General features: G+C 37.1%; 1 protein-coding gene and 1 long non-coding RNA gene across 3 annotated transcripts; both read left to right on the top strand.

Moving 5' to 3' along the window:
- Positions 1-4,927: 4,927 nt before the first annotated feature.
- On the top strand, positions 4,928-6,384 carry LOC149380568 (uncharacterized). The gene is made up of 4 exons (XR_016294117.1): positions 4,928-5,001; positions 5,113-5,210; positions 5,736-5,833; positions 5,990-6,384. It is a non-coding gene; the product is annotated as an uncharacterized LOC149380568 (long non-coding RNA).
- Positions 6,385-9,322: 2,938 nt separating this feature from the next.
- LOC149380567 (Tudor/PWWP/MBT superfamily protein) lies at positions 9,323-13,905 on the top strand. 2 transcript variants are annotated; one of them, XM_089602567.1, is made up of 5 exons: positions 9,323-9,853; positions 10,660-10,856; positions 11,427-11,717; positions 12,328-12,539; positions 12,621-13,905. In XM_089602567.1, the coding sequence occupies exons 1-5, from the start codon at positions 9,672-9,674 to the stop codon at positions 13,461-13,463; spliced, it is 1,725 nt and encodes a 574-aa protein (XP_089458693.1). In that variant the 5' UTR covers positions 9,323-9,671; the 3' UTR covers positions 13,464-13,905. The 2 variants fall into 2 exon arrangements, with proteins under 2 accessions (XP_089458693.1, XP_089458692.1); XM_089602566.1 differs by having other exon boundaries at positions 10,660-11,717.
- Positions 13,906-13,932: the final 27 nt, after the last annotated feature.

The raw sequence follows: 13,932 nt of genomic DNA, 5'->3' as shown, positions 1-13,932 counted from the left end.
ATGTTTTAGTTAGCATTTTGAGTCTCCTGAAATTTGACTTGTGACCCTTAGCATATTTACTTGATCTGTTACCCAGATTGACGAGATTGGATGGTATGTGACCTGTTACGGTAAGTGATTCCTTAGCTATATTCTCAACTTTGATCTCCTAATTAGATACTTTCATGGATTACAAAGGGGAATTAACTTTCATGTAATGTCGAGGGTTATTATTTTTATACATATATAAAAAAAATTATTGATTAATCTCTCCCTTACGGTATTGGCTTGTTCTAAAAAAATTTGTCATAGGTTTTTTTTTAGTTGGGTAGAGGGTTTAGGTTGTTGGGCCGGCCAAGCGTTTAGGCGTCCATTTTTTAGAGTATTTCAAAGCTTTTGGGAGATATTAATCAATATCTATTTCTTTAAAATAAAAAATTATGATAAAACTATATATAATGTTTTTATTTTTTTACTTAAAATTATATGAAGTTACATTCCTTTTTGTGTACTTTCTGGGAAAAATGCTGATTAGGAACCTAGTAATGCATATTAATGGTAGTTCTTTATCATCAATATTGCGCATTAATGTATTGTTACTGTATGTTTACTTATTCTTTAACACTATCTTACATCAAGGTTCTAACAATTTTTTATTTATTATCCCATCCCTCAAATCTGAACTACAAAGGCTTGATCCCTCTCTCTCTCTCCTAAAGAGGAGAGAGAGAAGGTATGTAGGCAGCTCAGTCTTGACTCGAGTGCAGCCACCCAATCCCCTTCTTTACTTGCAGACACAACGAACAGACTACATGGCATTCCCGTCAGCCGTTGCAGAGACAAGCCTCTTTTAACTTACAGTGGGAAAACAAGGTTTCCTAAACAAAAAACTCCGATCTTTTAACTTTTCTTACAATAAAGTTTGAATCTTTGGACTAATTTTACGCAATTGCTGATCGATAATCTAACTTTAGTTGCAGGGTCGTACAACAACTTGTTGGGGGACTTCTTGAAGATGGCAGCTTTTGCAATCGGGAGGTTAACAAGAGACATGTCAGATTAGGGTTCAAGAAAGCTCTGAATCGGGTACGCGACTTGTTCTTTCCCTAACGTCTCTTCATATGTAGTTAGGCTATGCATCTATGCATAGTTTTAATCAGTATTCTCAGCCTTGACCTCCTGATTTAGTTCCTACATTACGTACAAAAGGGAATATAATTTTCATATAATTTCTGGTTTTCTAATATTTTCATATATATAGATATAAAAAATGATTGGTTATCCTCCCCTGGCTGTTTTGCTGGCTCTAAAAATTTTTTTTTTTCTCTTTTTTTTTTTTTTTTTTTTTTTCTTTTTAAGTGCCGGCCGGCCAAAATGTTTAAAAAAAAAATTCTTTTCATTTTCGGTCAGTCAAAATACAGGGGAGCATAACCAACATATGATTTTCAAACAAAACTATATATATGTACGATTTTCAAATAAAACTATATTTTTTTTTGCTGGAAGTATGTGTATTGTTATATTCCCCAAAATATTTTCTACCGAAGAATCTAATGTTGGAGATTGGAGTTGAGGATATTGATTAAGACTATGCGTAGATGTATTGTCTTCATATATGTTGTATATTGGTTTGGCATCAGATTTCTAACATATTTTACTCGTGTCTTGTGAATATATGAACTACAATGGCTTGATCCCGAGAGGGTATGTAGGCAGCTCAATTATGAGTGCAGCCACACTTGTTTGCTTGCAGATCCATTTCCGGGGTTTGATGAAAAGCCCATTTTCCCCGGGAAGGGTACGGCCTTTTCTTCAAGAATCTGAAGCAGGTTTTACACTTGAAAACTGATTCAGAGAAATTTCGTCGTTTTTAATTTATTTTATTTTTGTTTATGAAAATTGTTTATATTTTTATTTAGGTTGACCTGAAGCTCAAGGTTCGCAGGGGCAAATCCGTCAGAAAAGCTCTCGTGAGAGAAGCTGAATCGCAGCCTTCGGCGGTGGAGTCTCCAGTGGTTTTTCTGCGACTACTACCGGAAGTCCAGTCAACTCGGTACTTGCTGGAGAGAAGACAACTCGCAACTCACAATTCTGTCTTGGTATGGACTCTTGATATCCATACAGATTTGATTTTCTTTTGGTGTTGCATTTAAACTCGTGTGTGAACATTCAGCTAGGAAGCAATGTGGATCTGTGGGAAGCTTTCCCCCGAGAAGTCAAGACGAGGAGGGAATCCCAACAGAGGTGAATCCCCGGAAGCAGCTCGAGGACGATAATACTTTGGTTAATGTTATTTTTAAGTGTTATTGTTAGCGTTTAGTGCTTGGGAGTTGGAATTAGAGCGTGTGTAAAAATGAGTTAGAGCATGTGTAAAAGAGATTTAGAAGGATTGGAGCATGTGTGTGTGTGTGTGAAAGCGATAGGGAGTGAGTGAGATGCGAGGGATATATTATTTCTCTATTTCTCTTCTGTTTACGAGGCTCATGATCTGTAGGACCAATACAGATTGATATTGCAGAAGCCATCCGCCCCTACGCGAAGCTCGAGAATAATGGCAAAAGGACGTGGATTTCCTGCCACAGTCCTCGATGCTCGACAAGGCCAATGTCTTGGAGGTACTTATTTGATTGTTTTGCTGAACTTTGGACTTAATTGACAGACCAAAGTGAATATGAATGCTTGAAATTTGGTTTGCGAGAACAAGATAAGAGAGATATCTGATAAAAACATCCACTTTTTCCAGCGTTCAAGAAAGCTCCACTACCACTGAATCGGGTACCCAAAGCACATACGGTGGGAAAACAAGGTACCCAAAACAAAAAGCTCTGATCTTATAACTTTCCGTACAATAAAGTTTGAATCTTTGGACTAAGTTCACGCAATTGTTGATCGATAATCTTTGGACTAAGTTCATTTTCGGATTGGCTATCCATTTTTTACTCGTGCGTCCATTTTTTATTTATTTATTTATTTAAGTACTCTGCAGGCTTCTATGATCACTGAAAGTATTGGGATGCTTCCATCAGGTAGTCTAATAATTTTGTTTTTTTCCCCTCATTTCTACTTATGTAAACTTGCAAGCTTTTGACTTGGTTCAGATGTCGCCGGACAGGTTGGTCAACCCGACTCTTCTAGCGTTCAATAAAGCTCCACGACCACTGAATCAGGTACGTAACTTGCTCTTTCCCTAACGTCTCTTCATATGTAGTTAGACTATGCATCTATGCATAATTTTAATCATTATTCTCAGCCTTGATCACCTGATTTAGTTCCTACATTACGTACAAAAGGGAATATAACTTTCATATAATTTCTGGTTTTCTTATATTTTCATATATATATATAAATATAAAAAAATGATTGGTTATCTTCCCCTGGCTGTTTTGACTGGCTCTAAATTTTATTTTATTTTATTTTTATTTTATTTTTTATTTTTTTTTAAGTGCCGGCCGGCCAAAATGTTTTAAAAAAAAATTCTTTTAATTTTCGGTCAGTCAAAATACAGGGGAGCATAACCAACAGATGATTTTCAAACAAAACTACATATATGTACGATTTTCAAATAAAACTATATTTTTTTTTGCTGGAAGTATGTGAATTGTTATATTCCCCAAAATATTTTCTACCGAAGAATCTAATGTTGGAGATTGGAGTTGAGGATATTGATTAAAACTATGCATAGATGTAATGTCTTCATATTTATTTTATTTTGTTTTGGCATTAGATTTCTAACATATTTTACTCGTGTCTTGTGAATATATGAACTACAATGGCTTGATCCCGAGAGGGTATGTAGGCAGCTCATTTATGAGTGCAGCCACACTTATTTGCTTGCAGATTGGTTTGTTGAAAAGCCCATTTTCTGCGGGAAGGGTACGGGATTGTCCCACATGAAGAAAGGTACGTAATTTATATTCGTCTTAAATCATATACGAGTTTATCATGTAATATCACATTTTCTTTATAAGACTTGTTGTGATTTCAACCTTATTTGTATAACTTTTTCTTTCCTTTTTTTTTCAAGTTTCGCTTACCGACTAAAAATGAGGTTTTTAGTAGAAGTGGAGTTTTTTTTTTGGGGAACACAGTTCCCCATTTCACTCTATGTACCTAAGAGCTGCCATAATTAGAGAACTATTTTAGTGTTTAAAACTATTGTAGCCTGCGTATTTAGCTTACTTAACCTTAAGTTGTATTGGCGCTTCTTATTGTATATCATACTTTCTCATTGTAATTACTAATTCCTAGTTTACTACTTTTGACAAGGTATATGGAGGCAAAATTTTCAAAATCGAATAAGTTGTCCAACTAAATGAAGAAGGTATTGAACTTCAACAATAGCCACCGGTCACTGGTCTCGAATCAGAAGGTATGCTTATTTCCATCTAAAATATTTTGTTTTTCTTTACATCATACATCTTCAATTACAATCGTCTATGCATGATCTTAATACGAACTATCATATTCTCACGTCTTCGATCTCCTAGTCAGATATTTTCATAGATTACTAAAGGGATCTAACTTTCATGTATGTTCAAGGTTTATGATTTTATATATATGTATAAAAAAAAAATTATTGATTAGCCTCTCCCCAAACGTTTTGGATGGTTCTAAAAAATTATCATAGGTTTTTTTTTTTTTTTGGGTGGTTGGGCTGGTCGAGTGTGTTTAGGCGTCTATTTTTTAGAGTCTGTCAAAAGCTTTTGGGTGATGTTAATCAATACATATTTCTTAAAAGTAAAAAAAACTCTTATAAAACTATATGTATTACATATTTTTTTGGCTAAGAATTATATGAAGTTACATATATTCCTTTATGTACTTTCTATGAGAAAATGCTGATTAGGAACCTAGTAGTTCATTATTATAAAGATTGTGTGATGTATTGTTACTGCACATATAACTATTGTATATGTTACATCAAATTTTTATTTCTTATCCCACCCCTAAAAAATGAAATACAAACAAAGGCTTGATCCCTCTCTCTCTCTCACTCTCTCCCGAAAAGAGGAGAGAGAGAGGGTATGTAGGCTGCTCTTAAGCTTTCTTTTGCTTTAAGTCCTGACTAATCTTTCTTCCTTACTTTCCTTTTCTCGGGTACAGTTATCTTATACATGTTTTTTTTTCCTGCAGATCCGTGTTTCATTTGTTAATGAGTTTGGAGGTATATTTGAATATTTCTCGGAGAACATTACTCGAGGAGCCTTTGATATACAATATGGCTACTTAAGGTTGGTTTTGCAGTAAAGGGGCTAAATTAATTTAGTGTTGGGATCCTTGTTTAAAACTGAGATATGTCACGGCCTTCTTGAAGCTACATATAGTTAGTAGTTTAGGCACAATATCAATGCAAACCATTACCTGTAGAAACAAAAGGGAAAGAAAGATTTCATGATGCGGATTTAAGAAGGATGGGAAAGTAGTAGCTTTGGGCTGGCTTCTAATTCCTACGTTGGATTTTCTGACTACTAACTCTTGGTTTTGCCGAATTTAAGGGGCTAAATTTAATTTAGTGACGTGATCCATTTTAAAACAGAGACATGTCACGGCCTTCTTGAGGCTACATATAGTTTTTCTTACTCTTAAGAAAGAGTTTAGACACAAAATAATTGCAAACCATTACCTGTAAAAACAGAAGGGAAAGAAAAATTTCATGATGCTGATTTATGAAGGTTGGGAAAGTAGTAGCTTTGGGCTGGCTTCTAATTCTTACGTTGGTTTTTCTGATAACTAACTCTTAATGTGGTTCCTATCAGAAAACTGTTGTCACATGCTTTACCCTGATCCTGGGTCGGAAGTGATACACGAACAACATCTCCAATTTTTCCATTTTCTTGGTGTACTTCTTGCAAAGGTAGTTTTTTTTTTTTTTTTTTATTTTTTATTTTATTGCCAAATTTCATAACTTTCAACAAGTACAATGTTCTTCTGCGGCGCTTGTTGCTGGTATGTTCCAATAAGCTTGTCGTTCTTTCTTTGTGGTATTATATTCTTATTACGTTTGGTTCAGGGGCTGGAGGTCTATGGAACCGTTGGATGAATAATAGCGTGGTGGACTTGGAATCTGATGCAAATAAGTTTTTTGTGGATGACAAGCTGGTATGTTCTTTCACCAATAATGTTTGAGAAAGAAAAAAAAAAAGATGTAATCACTAGAGAGTCTTGTGTACTAATACGGGGTTGCTTTGTAAGAGCAACATTTATGTTGATTTGAATGCTGTTTCGTGTCATGTTTAGGGGAGAGTATCCAGTCATAAACGAATTTCTTTTTCTTTGCAATTATTTCCATGCAATTTTGTAAATGTTGAATTATGTGTTTCTTAGGTTGGCTACTTTTAGCTGATCAACAACATGCAGTGTCTTGCATGAGCATAATGAACGTGTTTAATCAATAAACTTCAAATTTTAACCGGAGAATCTCTCTTGAATAAATTCGATGAGCCATACTCACTTGGTGCGAACAAGGTTGTAAATATTTTTTTTAGTGTGACGAGCTTTAGATAATGAAAAAAATATTATTTTGTGGTCAATCTTCCTATTGGCATCACTCATACGCTTTGAATTCAAGGGTCATGTTGTTATACATTTGGCCTGTGTAAAATCTTAGATTATTCGATAGCTCTCAAATCGGTCCTTACCTATTTTTGTGACAAACTAAATCGGTCAATTTTATGGTGAGAGGGAAGCGAGAATCAGGCTTTAGACATTTGGTGTTCTATGTTTGAATGAATTGCCGTAAATAATAAGGAATCCATACAATGAAGTTTTATTTATTTGTTATGCGTTATATACCTCTTAATTGTGAAATTGGAAAACTACGCTAAAGGATACATTGTTTATTTCCTCATTTAACTATTTCTCTCTAATCATCCTAATATTAATGCAGTTGGCAAACTACATTTTAGAAACACCAAATGATCTACAAGGAGAAAGCTTGATCTTATATAATATATACAAATTAATTCTCTTAATTCAAAATACGTACTTGATGTGATATAATTCATGACCGTAAATCACAAGAAGGCACAACATCAGTAATGAACCAAAATGACTAGCCAATATACTTAAGTTATCCAAGAGCGAAAAGGATTTTCGAACTCTGATGAGTAGGGATTCCTTGTTCCTCGTAAAATTTTGGCATTCAAGAACCTAGTTCTTGAATGTCGATATTCTTTCGGTACACGACCATAGTAGGAGGGTTGACGCATCGATATCCTCCATTAAAGGATCAATCAGCCGCAGGTATATTTAACGATCGAGAGTACCTATTCGAAATTTGACCTTCTTCTAGGACATAGACAGAGTTTAGAGCTTAGTTAGGAGGCTAATAAAAAATATTGGGGACTAATATGAAATATTTTGGATAATATAAAAAACTAAAATCATAATAATATATAAACTATTTTGTTGATATTTGGGTATTACAAAACAACTCAATAAATGTCTGAAATCGCCCGTTCAATCGTATAATACAGACTCCGGTGATGTTGTTGTTCTACAACAAAAAAGACCTACTGTAATATAAGTATAGAACAACATCAAATATAAACAAATATTTACAAGTGTAAATATAGACAGTGTAGCCACATATTTTTGTAAATAAATCATTGAGCTGACAAAAGATTATATACAAGCTAAAACATAAAAAATCACTTGATAAATAATATAATTGAAATATTTGATCATATATGATTAAAAGCTTCAATAATACATTGTAAATGAAAACTTGTATACATGTAAATTTTTATAGTCTGAAACGTTGGAATTGCAAATTAACAAACGTTTCAAGATTTTTGTTTTAAATGATCAATTTTGATGATGTGGCAATTAATCTAATTTTTTGCTTCTAAATTTACCTTTTTTTAAAATGTTTATTTGAATATAAATACAATTATATAAATGATTTGCTTATGATTTTATGATTGTATATTAAGATCTCATTTATTATATATTTCTCTTTCCAATCGGTGCACTGAAAACATTTTTATTCTCTCTATCTCTCTCAGCAATAATGCCGGATTTACCATAGGTTGGGGTGGCTCAGCAAGCCATTGTCAAGAATTGCGTCGGAAAAAGGACCAGAAGGGCGGTCGTCGTCGATGACTCCAATGTCATTCATGGTGTCTCGGCCGTAGAGTTTGAGGAGCCTATCACCGAGAAGACCATCGTCTCTGCTCATCGCAAAGGAAAGAACCTTTGGCTCCGACTCGTTTCGCCTCATTTCTCGTCCTTCCAATTCGGGACGCAGTTTCAAAATCTTACTCCATCAATTTTTATTTTTATTTTTATTTTTTATGGTCTTACGATTCAATTCCAATTCGCTCGTCCTCGATCACGAAATCAGATCCACAATCTGAACGAGCCTCCCAAACCTCTTCGGCTCAATTGCATCACCTCTTCGTCGTATGAGGCCAAGACCCACCAAAGCCTATCAAACCTTGAGTGGGCGTACATCAGTCTCTCTCACTCTCTCTCTCTCTTTGCAACTTTCCCAGATTCGGATTCAGGTGTGTATTTGAATTAGAATTGGGATTGGAATTGGACCGAATATTTATATTTATTCAATCGGATTGGTATTTTTGTGTTTATTTGTATTAATGTCTAAGTAAATTTGTGTTAATATCCTATATTTTGTTTCATTTGTGTTAATTTTGGTTTTATTTGCATTTATTTGTTAATTAGTGTTTATTCGTTCAATATTATTCGTGTTAATTTCGATTTATTTATGTCCTATAGAGTCATTGCTTCATGCAGAGCGAGTCGAGGTGGATGTGGTGAAAGTGAAGGAGGCTCTATGTCTCCGATTGGAGAATCGGCCACTCGAGATGGATGAGAAGTTGACTCGGCGGTGAAGATCAACAGTGAAGATCGACGGTGAAGATCTTGTAATATTTTTAGAGAATTTTATAATCTATTAATGAAAGAGTTATTTATTGTAATTTTATTTATTTATTTATTTTATTTTCGTTAATTAATTTATATTTGGTAACATTTTATTTTAATGAAAGTATTTTCGTCTGATCAAATTGGTTAATGTGGTTTAGTGATTATTTCGCAAAATAAATCAAACATGACCTGTTTTGATAAATTTATAGTATGCTCCGACTCCCATTAGCAACGTGAATAATTTAATGGAAAACAAATTGACGAGCACACAAATAGGGTTCTTTAAAAAAAAAAAAAAACATTTGGGCTTTGGAAGATCAAGGTCGAAAAGCAAAATACTGGGCCGTAATCCAAGAATTGGAGCTGGGAGAGACGTGGACTTGCTTGTACAGCAAACAAAACACGTCGGAGCACCACGTGGCTCCGATTTCAATCAAGACAGATAATAATAATAGGAAATTAGGAACACAGCGAGAGAAATCTCTTCTCCTCTCATCTCTCTAAAACAAACAAAAAGACTTTGTAGGGAAAGAGAGAGAGAGAAACATAGGAATACAGTTTTATAACAACATATATATATATATATATATATATATATATTATATGCACACACATATATAGAGAGAGATAGAGAATGAAAGACATTTATACATGGAAAATCAAAATCCCCCTTTGTGAATGGAAACCCTAGCCCTAACCCTGACCCGACACTATTAATTCGGATCACCGTACGGCGTTCTCGTCTGTTCTTCGCCAGAACCCGAGAAAGAAAGAGAGAGAGAGAGAGAGAGTGCACGCGTAGGGTTATGGGGGGTACGGAATTAGGTGTGGGCGAGTTCAGCGTGGGATCGATCGTGTGGGTCCGCAGAAGGAATGGCTCGTGGTGGCCGGGGAAGATTGTGGGCCCCGAAGAGCTCTCGGTGTCGCATCTAACCTCGCCGCGCTCCGGCACTCCTGTCAAGCTCCTCGGCCGCGAAGACGCCAGTGTGTATGTCTCACTCTCTCTCTCTCTATATATATATATATCATCTCTTATAATCATACTCTTTCTCTCGCTGGTTTAGAGTGTTGAGCCAAGAAGAAAACTTCAGTTGAAAACATTGGACAGATAATGGGGGGTTGACCTTGCATATTATGGGCAACTAGATTAGGAGCTGCTTAGAATGGAAGGAAGATGTGTAGAGATTAGGGTTTCTGTTTGTTGGTGTTGATTGCGTGAAGAGTTTTTTTTTTCCCCTTTGGTACACAGATGTATTGCATTTGGTTCGTGTTTTCTTGCTGGTTTTGGAGTTAGAGATCTCTTAAAAACCGAGGCAAGAACTACAAGTTTTTGGGATTTGTGCGTAGCAGCTAGTATTTTTTTTGGGGTTGAACTAGAACAGTGCACAGTTTATTCAACAAAACCATAGTTAATATTTGGGATTTTCCACTTTAGTATTTGAAATCGGAGTAGCGTTTCATTTAGAGTCTCCATGTTTTGGAATTTCGCATCTTGTTTGAGTATAGAATAGAACATAATAGTAAATTAGGGATTCAATTTGGAAGTAAAAGCTAACATCAAATCTAAACAATCAGAAGCATTGAAAGGTTTTTTTTTTTTTTTTGCTTTGCGTTTACTTCCATGTTCAGGGCAAACTCAGAAATAAGGGCCTTCCGACATTTAGACTTTAGAAAATCACAAACTCGCACAAACTACGACATCGTGTACAATAAAGAGACTGTCCACTAACGTATCCCTCTACGATTTCATAATGTTCTTTTTCCTAAGACACATCTATTTCATGGTCATTGTAGTGATTGGTACAATCTAGAGAAATCGAAGCGCGTGAAAGCATTTCGATGCGGGGACTTTGATGAGTGCATAAGAAGGGCCGAGTGCTCACAGGGCATGCCGATAAAGAAGAGAGAAAAGTACGCTCGCCGAGAAGACGCGATTCTTCACGCCCTCGATCTCGAGAATCAACAACAGTCGAGGAAGCAAGGAAAGCTAGGTACGCCCTCTGATTCCACAAACCATAAGTCATTTGGTGGACCTGTGAAAAAGGGGCTACTACTACTCACTACACCTCCGGAAACTCTCGGAAACAATAGGACGAAACTCGGAAACTCCAAATCTAACCATATCTCTAAGAGGCTAGAAGCTAAGACCGAGATTCTAGAGAGTTCTCCTTTGTTTTCCCAAAAGCTCAAAGAGGGAAACCAACTCAGTGGAGAAGAGGATCATCTTGAAGCCCTGCCACGGATGAGAGGCTTGCAAGACTTTGGGCTTAAGATTGTCCCTTCAAAGACGACACCTTCGTCGTCGTTTCTTGCTTCAAACGGCTCACGAAAACCCGTAGTTGACAATACCGTTGAAGCTTCTGTTAGCGCGAGCCAAGCGAACGGTAGAGCTTATCTAGAGAAAAGGAAAAGGTCGTACGAAGAGTCGGGCGAGGAGAATTTGGGGAAGAGACGCGACAAGCACCGGCCTATTGACCAAGTTTTGCAAAGTAGCGTGAAATTAGAAGAAATTCCACATCCGATGGAATTTGACGGCGCTGCTGTTTCCGCTTCTATTTCAGGGGTTTCGGAGCCCGTTGGAGCTTTTTGCCGAGCGAAGCGGAGCAGATGCGTGTACGTTCCGCCGGCCGAATCTAGTGAGTCCTTGGATTATAAGACAGTCTCGCATAGCGACATCGAGATGTCGGATTCCCAGAACGAACCTTTTACACGCCCCATCTCTTTGAACGGAGAGAACGTTTCTGGCTCCAGCGAAGAAGACGAGTCAGATTCTTCTGAAACCGAAACGACCGAATCCGAGTCGGAGTCTTCGGAGACCGAAGATATGGATGAAGATATGGCTGCACACTCAGGTTGGGTTCATACTCTTCTTTCTGGTTTATAGATACACATATCAAATTGAACGGCTTTTGATGAATGTTGATAAAGTTTATACTTCGTAATTTTTTTCTTCTACTGCTGATAAAATGATATTGTTGCTGTTGGGTGAATGAAGTATCGAGTTTCTACAAATCATATTAAGATTGGCCCAATTTCCTTTCATAAATTCATCCGGATAAGTCATTGCAATGGTGTTCTTGAGGTTTTTTTTTTTTTTTTTTTTTTTTTTTTTTTTTTACAAAAAATCAGGTAACTAGCCAATTAAAATGTTTGGGATTGCTATATAGCAAACATTTCCTAAATTTTAGGTAAATAACCATAAAAAATGGCATGGCATTCCTGGTTCGCCCTTTCATTGAATTAAAAGGGTGGGGAGTATACGTCAATTTACACGTGTAAATACATGGACGTAGCTATTTACCCAAGATTTACGAAACGTTGACTATATTGCAATGTGGAACTGTAAATATGACTATATGCCTAATGGATCCTTGTTTTTAATTGTTTGGAAGTATGAGTTTGAGTATGAGTTTGTTTTTTCATCTTATTTAATTTTATTTATTTATCATGTTGGTATATCAGATGCTGCTCTAGCCATGGAGCCAGAAGGGAGTTGTATGGGAAGATACGAATCGCAAGAACACCCAGATGAAATCATGGACATGCCTCGCTTTTATTCCCATTATCGTTCTTCCTCTGCTCACGAGCCGGTTTCCAAATGGCAGCTCAAAGGGAAGAGGAATATTCGCAATCTCACAAAAAGGTCCGCAGACACGGCCTATCCCGAAGAAAAGGTAAGGCCCTCGAGTACAGAGTCTCAATTTTACTAATCAGTTGAAAGTGATTGTTCTGACGATTCCGATTCGGATCATTAGGACTTCAGGGGAGAGATGTTGGAAGTGTACAGAGGACGGAGTCTCGTTGAGTGGGCCGATTGGAATTGGGACGATCATCATCAACAACAACCTTCTTTTACGAGAGGTTATTGGGACGTCAAAAGAGAACGATCCGATTCACTTCACGATACCCGTCACCTATTCCAAGGCAAATCGAGATCCATGTTGTTCGACGTCGAGCTGAACGTCCAAGCAAGCTACCGAAAAGAGCCCGTTCCGATCGTCTCTCTGATGAGCAAGCTCAACGGGAAGGTGATCATCGGGCACCCGATCCAGATCGAATCCTTGGAGGACGGTTCGTCGAGCAATCTCGTCTCCGCTGCGGACGAGTACAGCAACGACCCGATCGACGGAAACCGGACTCTCCCTCAGGCGTGGAGAACGGCTCGGAGGACCGCCAATTTCCGGGTCCCGCGGTCTCATCCATCTTTGGACGGAGACGAAAACCCGGGTTACGAATTTCCGTTCTTGGACCGGGAAAACAAGGCGGCCAAGAAATCGGGCAGCTTGGCGGCGAAGAGGAAAAAGGCGCCGAAGAAAGTGGGCTCGTCGTCGTCGAGCCAGAAAACGAGGACTCTGTCTTCCATAGCCATCGAACATAGCTTCTTCAACAAGGCAACAACCGGCGGTGGCCCAATGGAGGACGGGGTTTTGAAGCTTCCGGAATCTTCTGGCCGCGGGCCCACAACGGTGGCGTGTATTCCCGTAAAGTTAGTGTTCAGTCGGTTGCTCGAGAAGATCAATAGGCCTCCCTCGAAAGTTGTATTGGGATCGACCAACGGGGCTTTGTTGCCTAGCGATTTTGAGAGAAACCAGTTGTAGGTTTTTAATTTTTTTTTTTTTTTACTTTGTACATGGTCAGATTTGGTACAATATGTTTTACACTGGTAGGGAATTATTTGCTGCTAATTTAGTTCTGTTGGGAACAAGGAATATTCATGGACGATGAAGCACAGGTACAGCAAGCAAGAAAGAAAAAGTGTACAGAAAAAAAAAGGTCTTATTAGTGGCCATATATCTCTTGGCAGAAATGGTTTGGTTTTAGATTTAGTTGGGTTGTGGGTATATCTATTCATTGACGTAGTACCAGGTTTTTTATTTTTTTTTTATTTTTTTTATGTACTTTGTAACGTGGTTATTATTGTTAATAATTTTTTTTTACTAGTTTTAGAATTAGGATAAATAAGCACACTTGATACATCTTGAAAATGGTTGTAGTTGACCCTCTTTTAATTTCTAAACTTGTAATATATTGTATTGTGGATCGGTGGTGTGATCATACGTTTGATGC

Source organism: Urtica dioica, chromosome 12 (genome assembly GCF_054948205.1).
Source record: "Urtica dioica subsp. dioica isolate 48M chromosome 12, U.dioica_male_clone48M_v1_H2, whole genome shotgun sequence".
NCBI classification, from domain to species: Eukaryota; Viridiplantae; Streptophyta; class Magnoliopsida; order Rosales; family Urticaceae; genus Urtica; species Urtica dioica.
The sequence above is the reverse complement of the archived record's forward strand: the minus strand, read 5'-3'. Positions and strand labels throughout refer to the sequence as shown.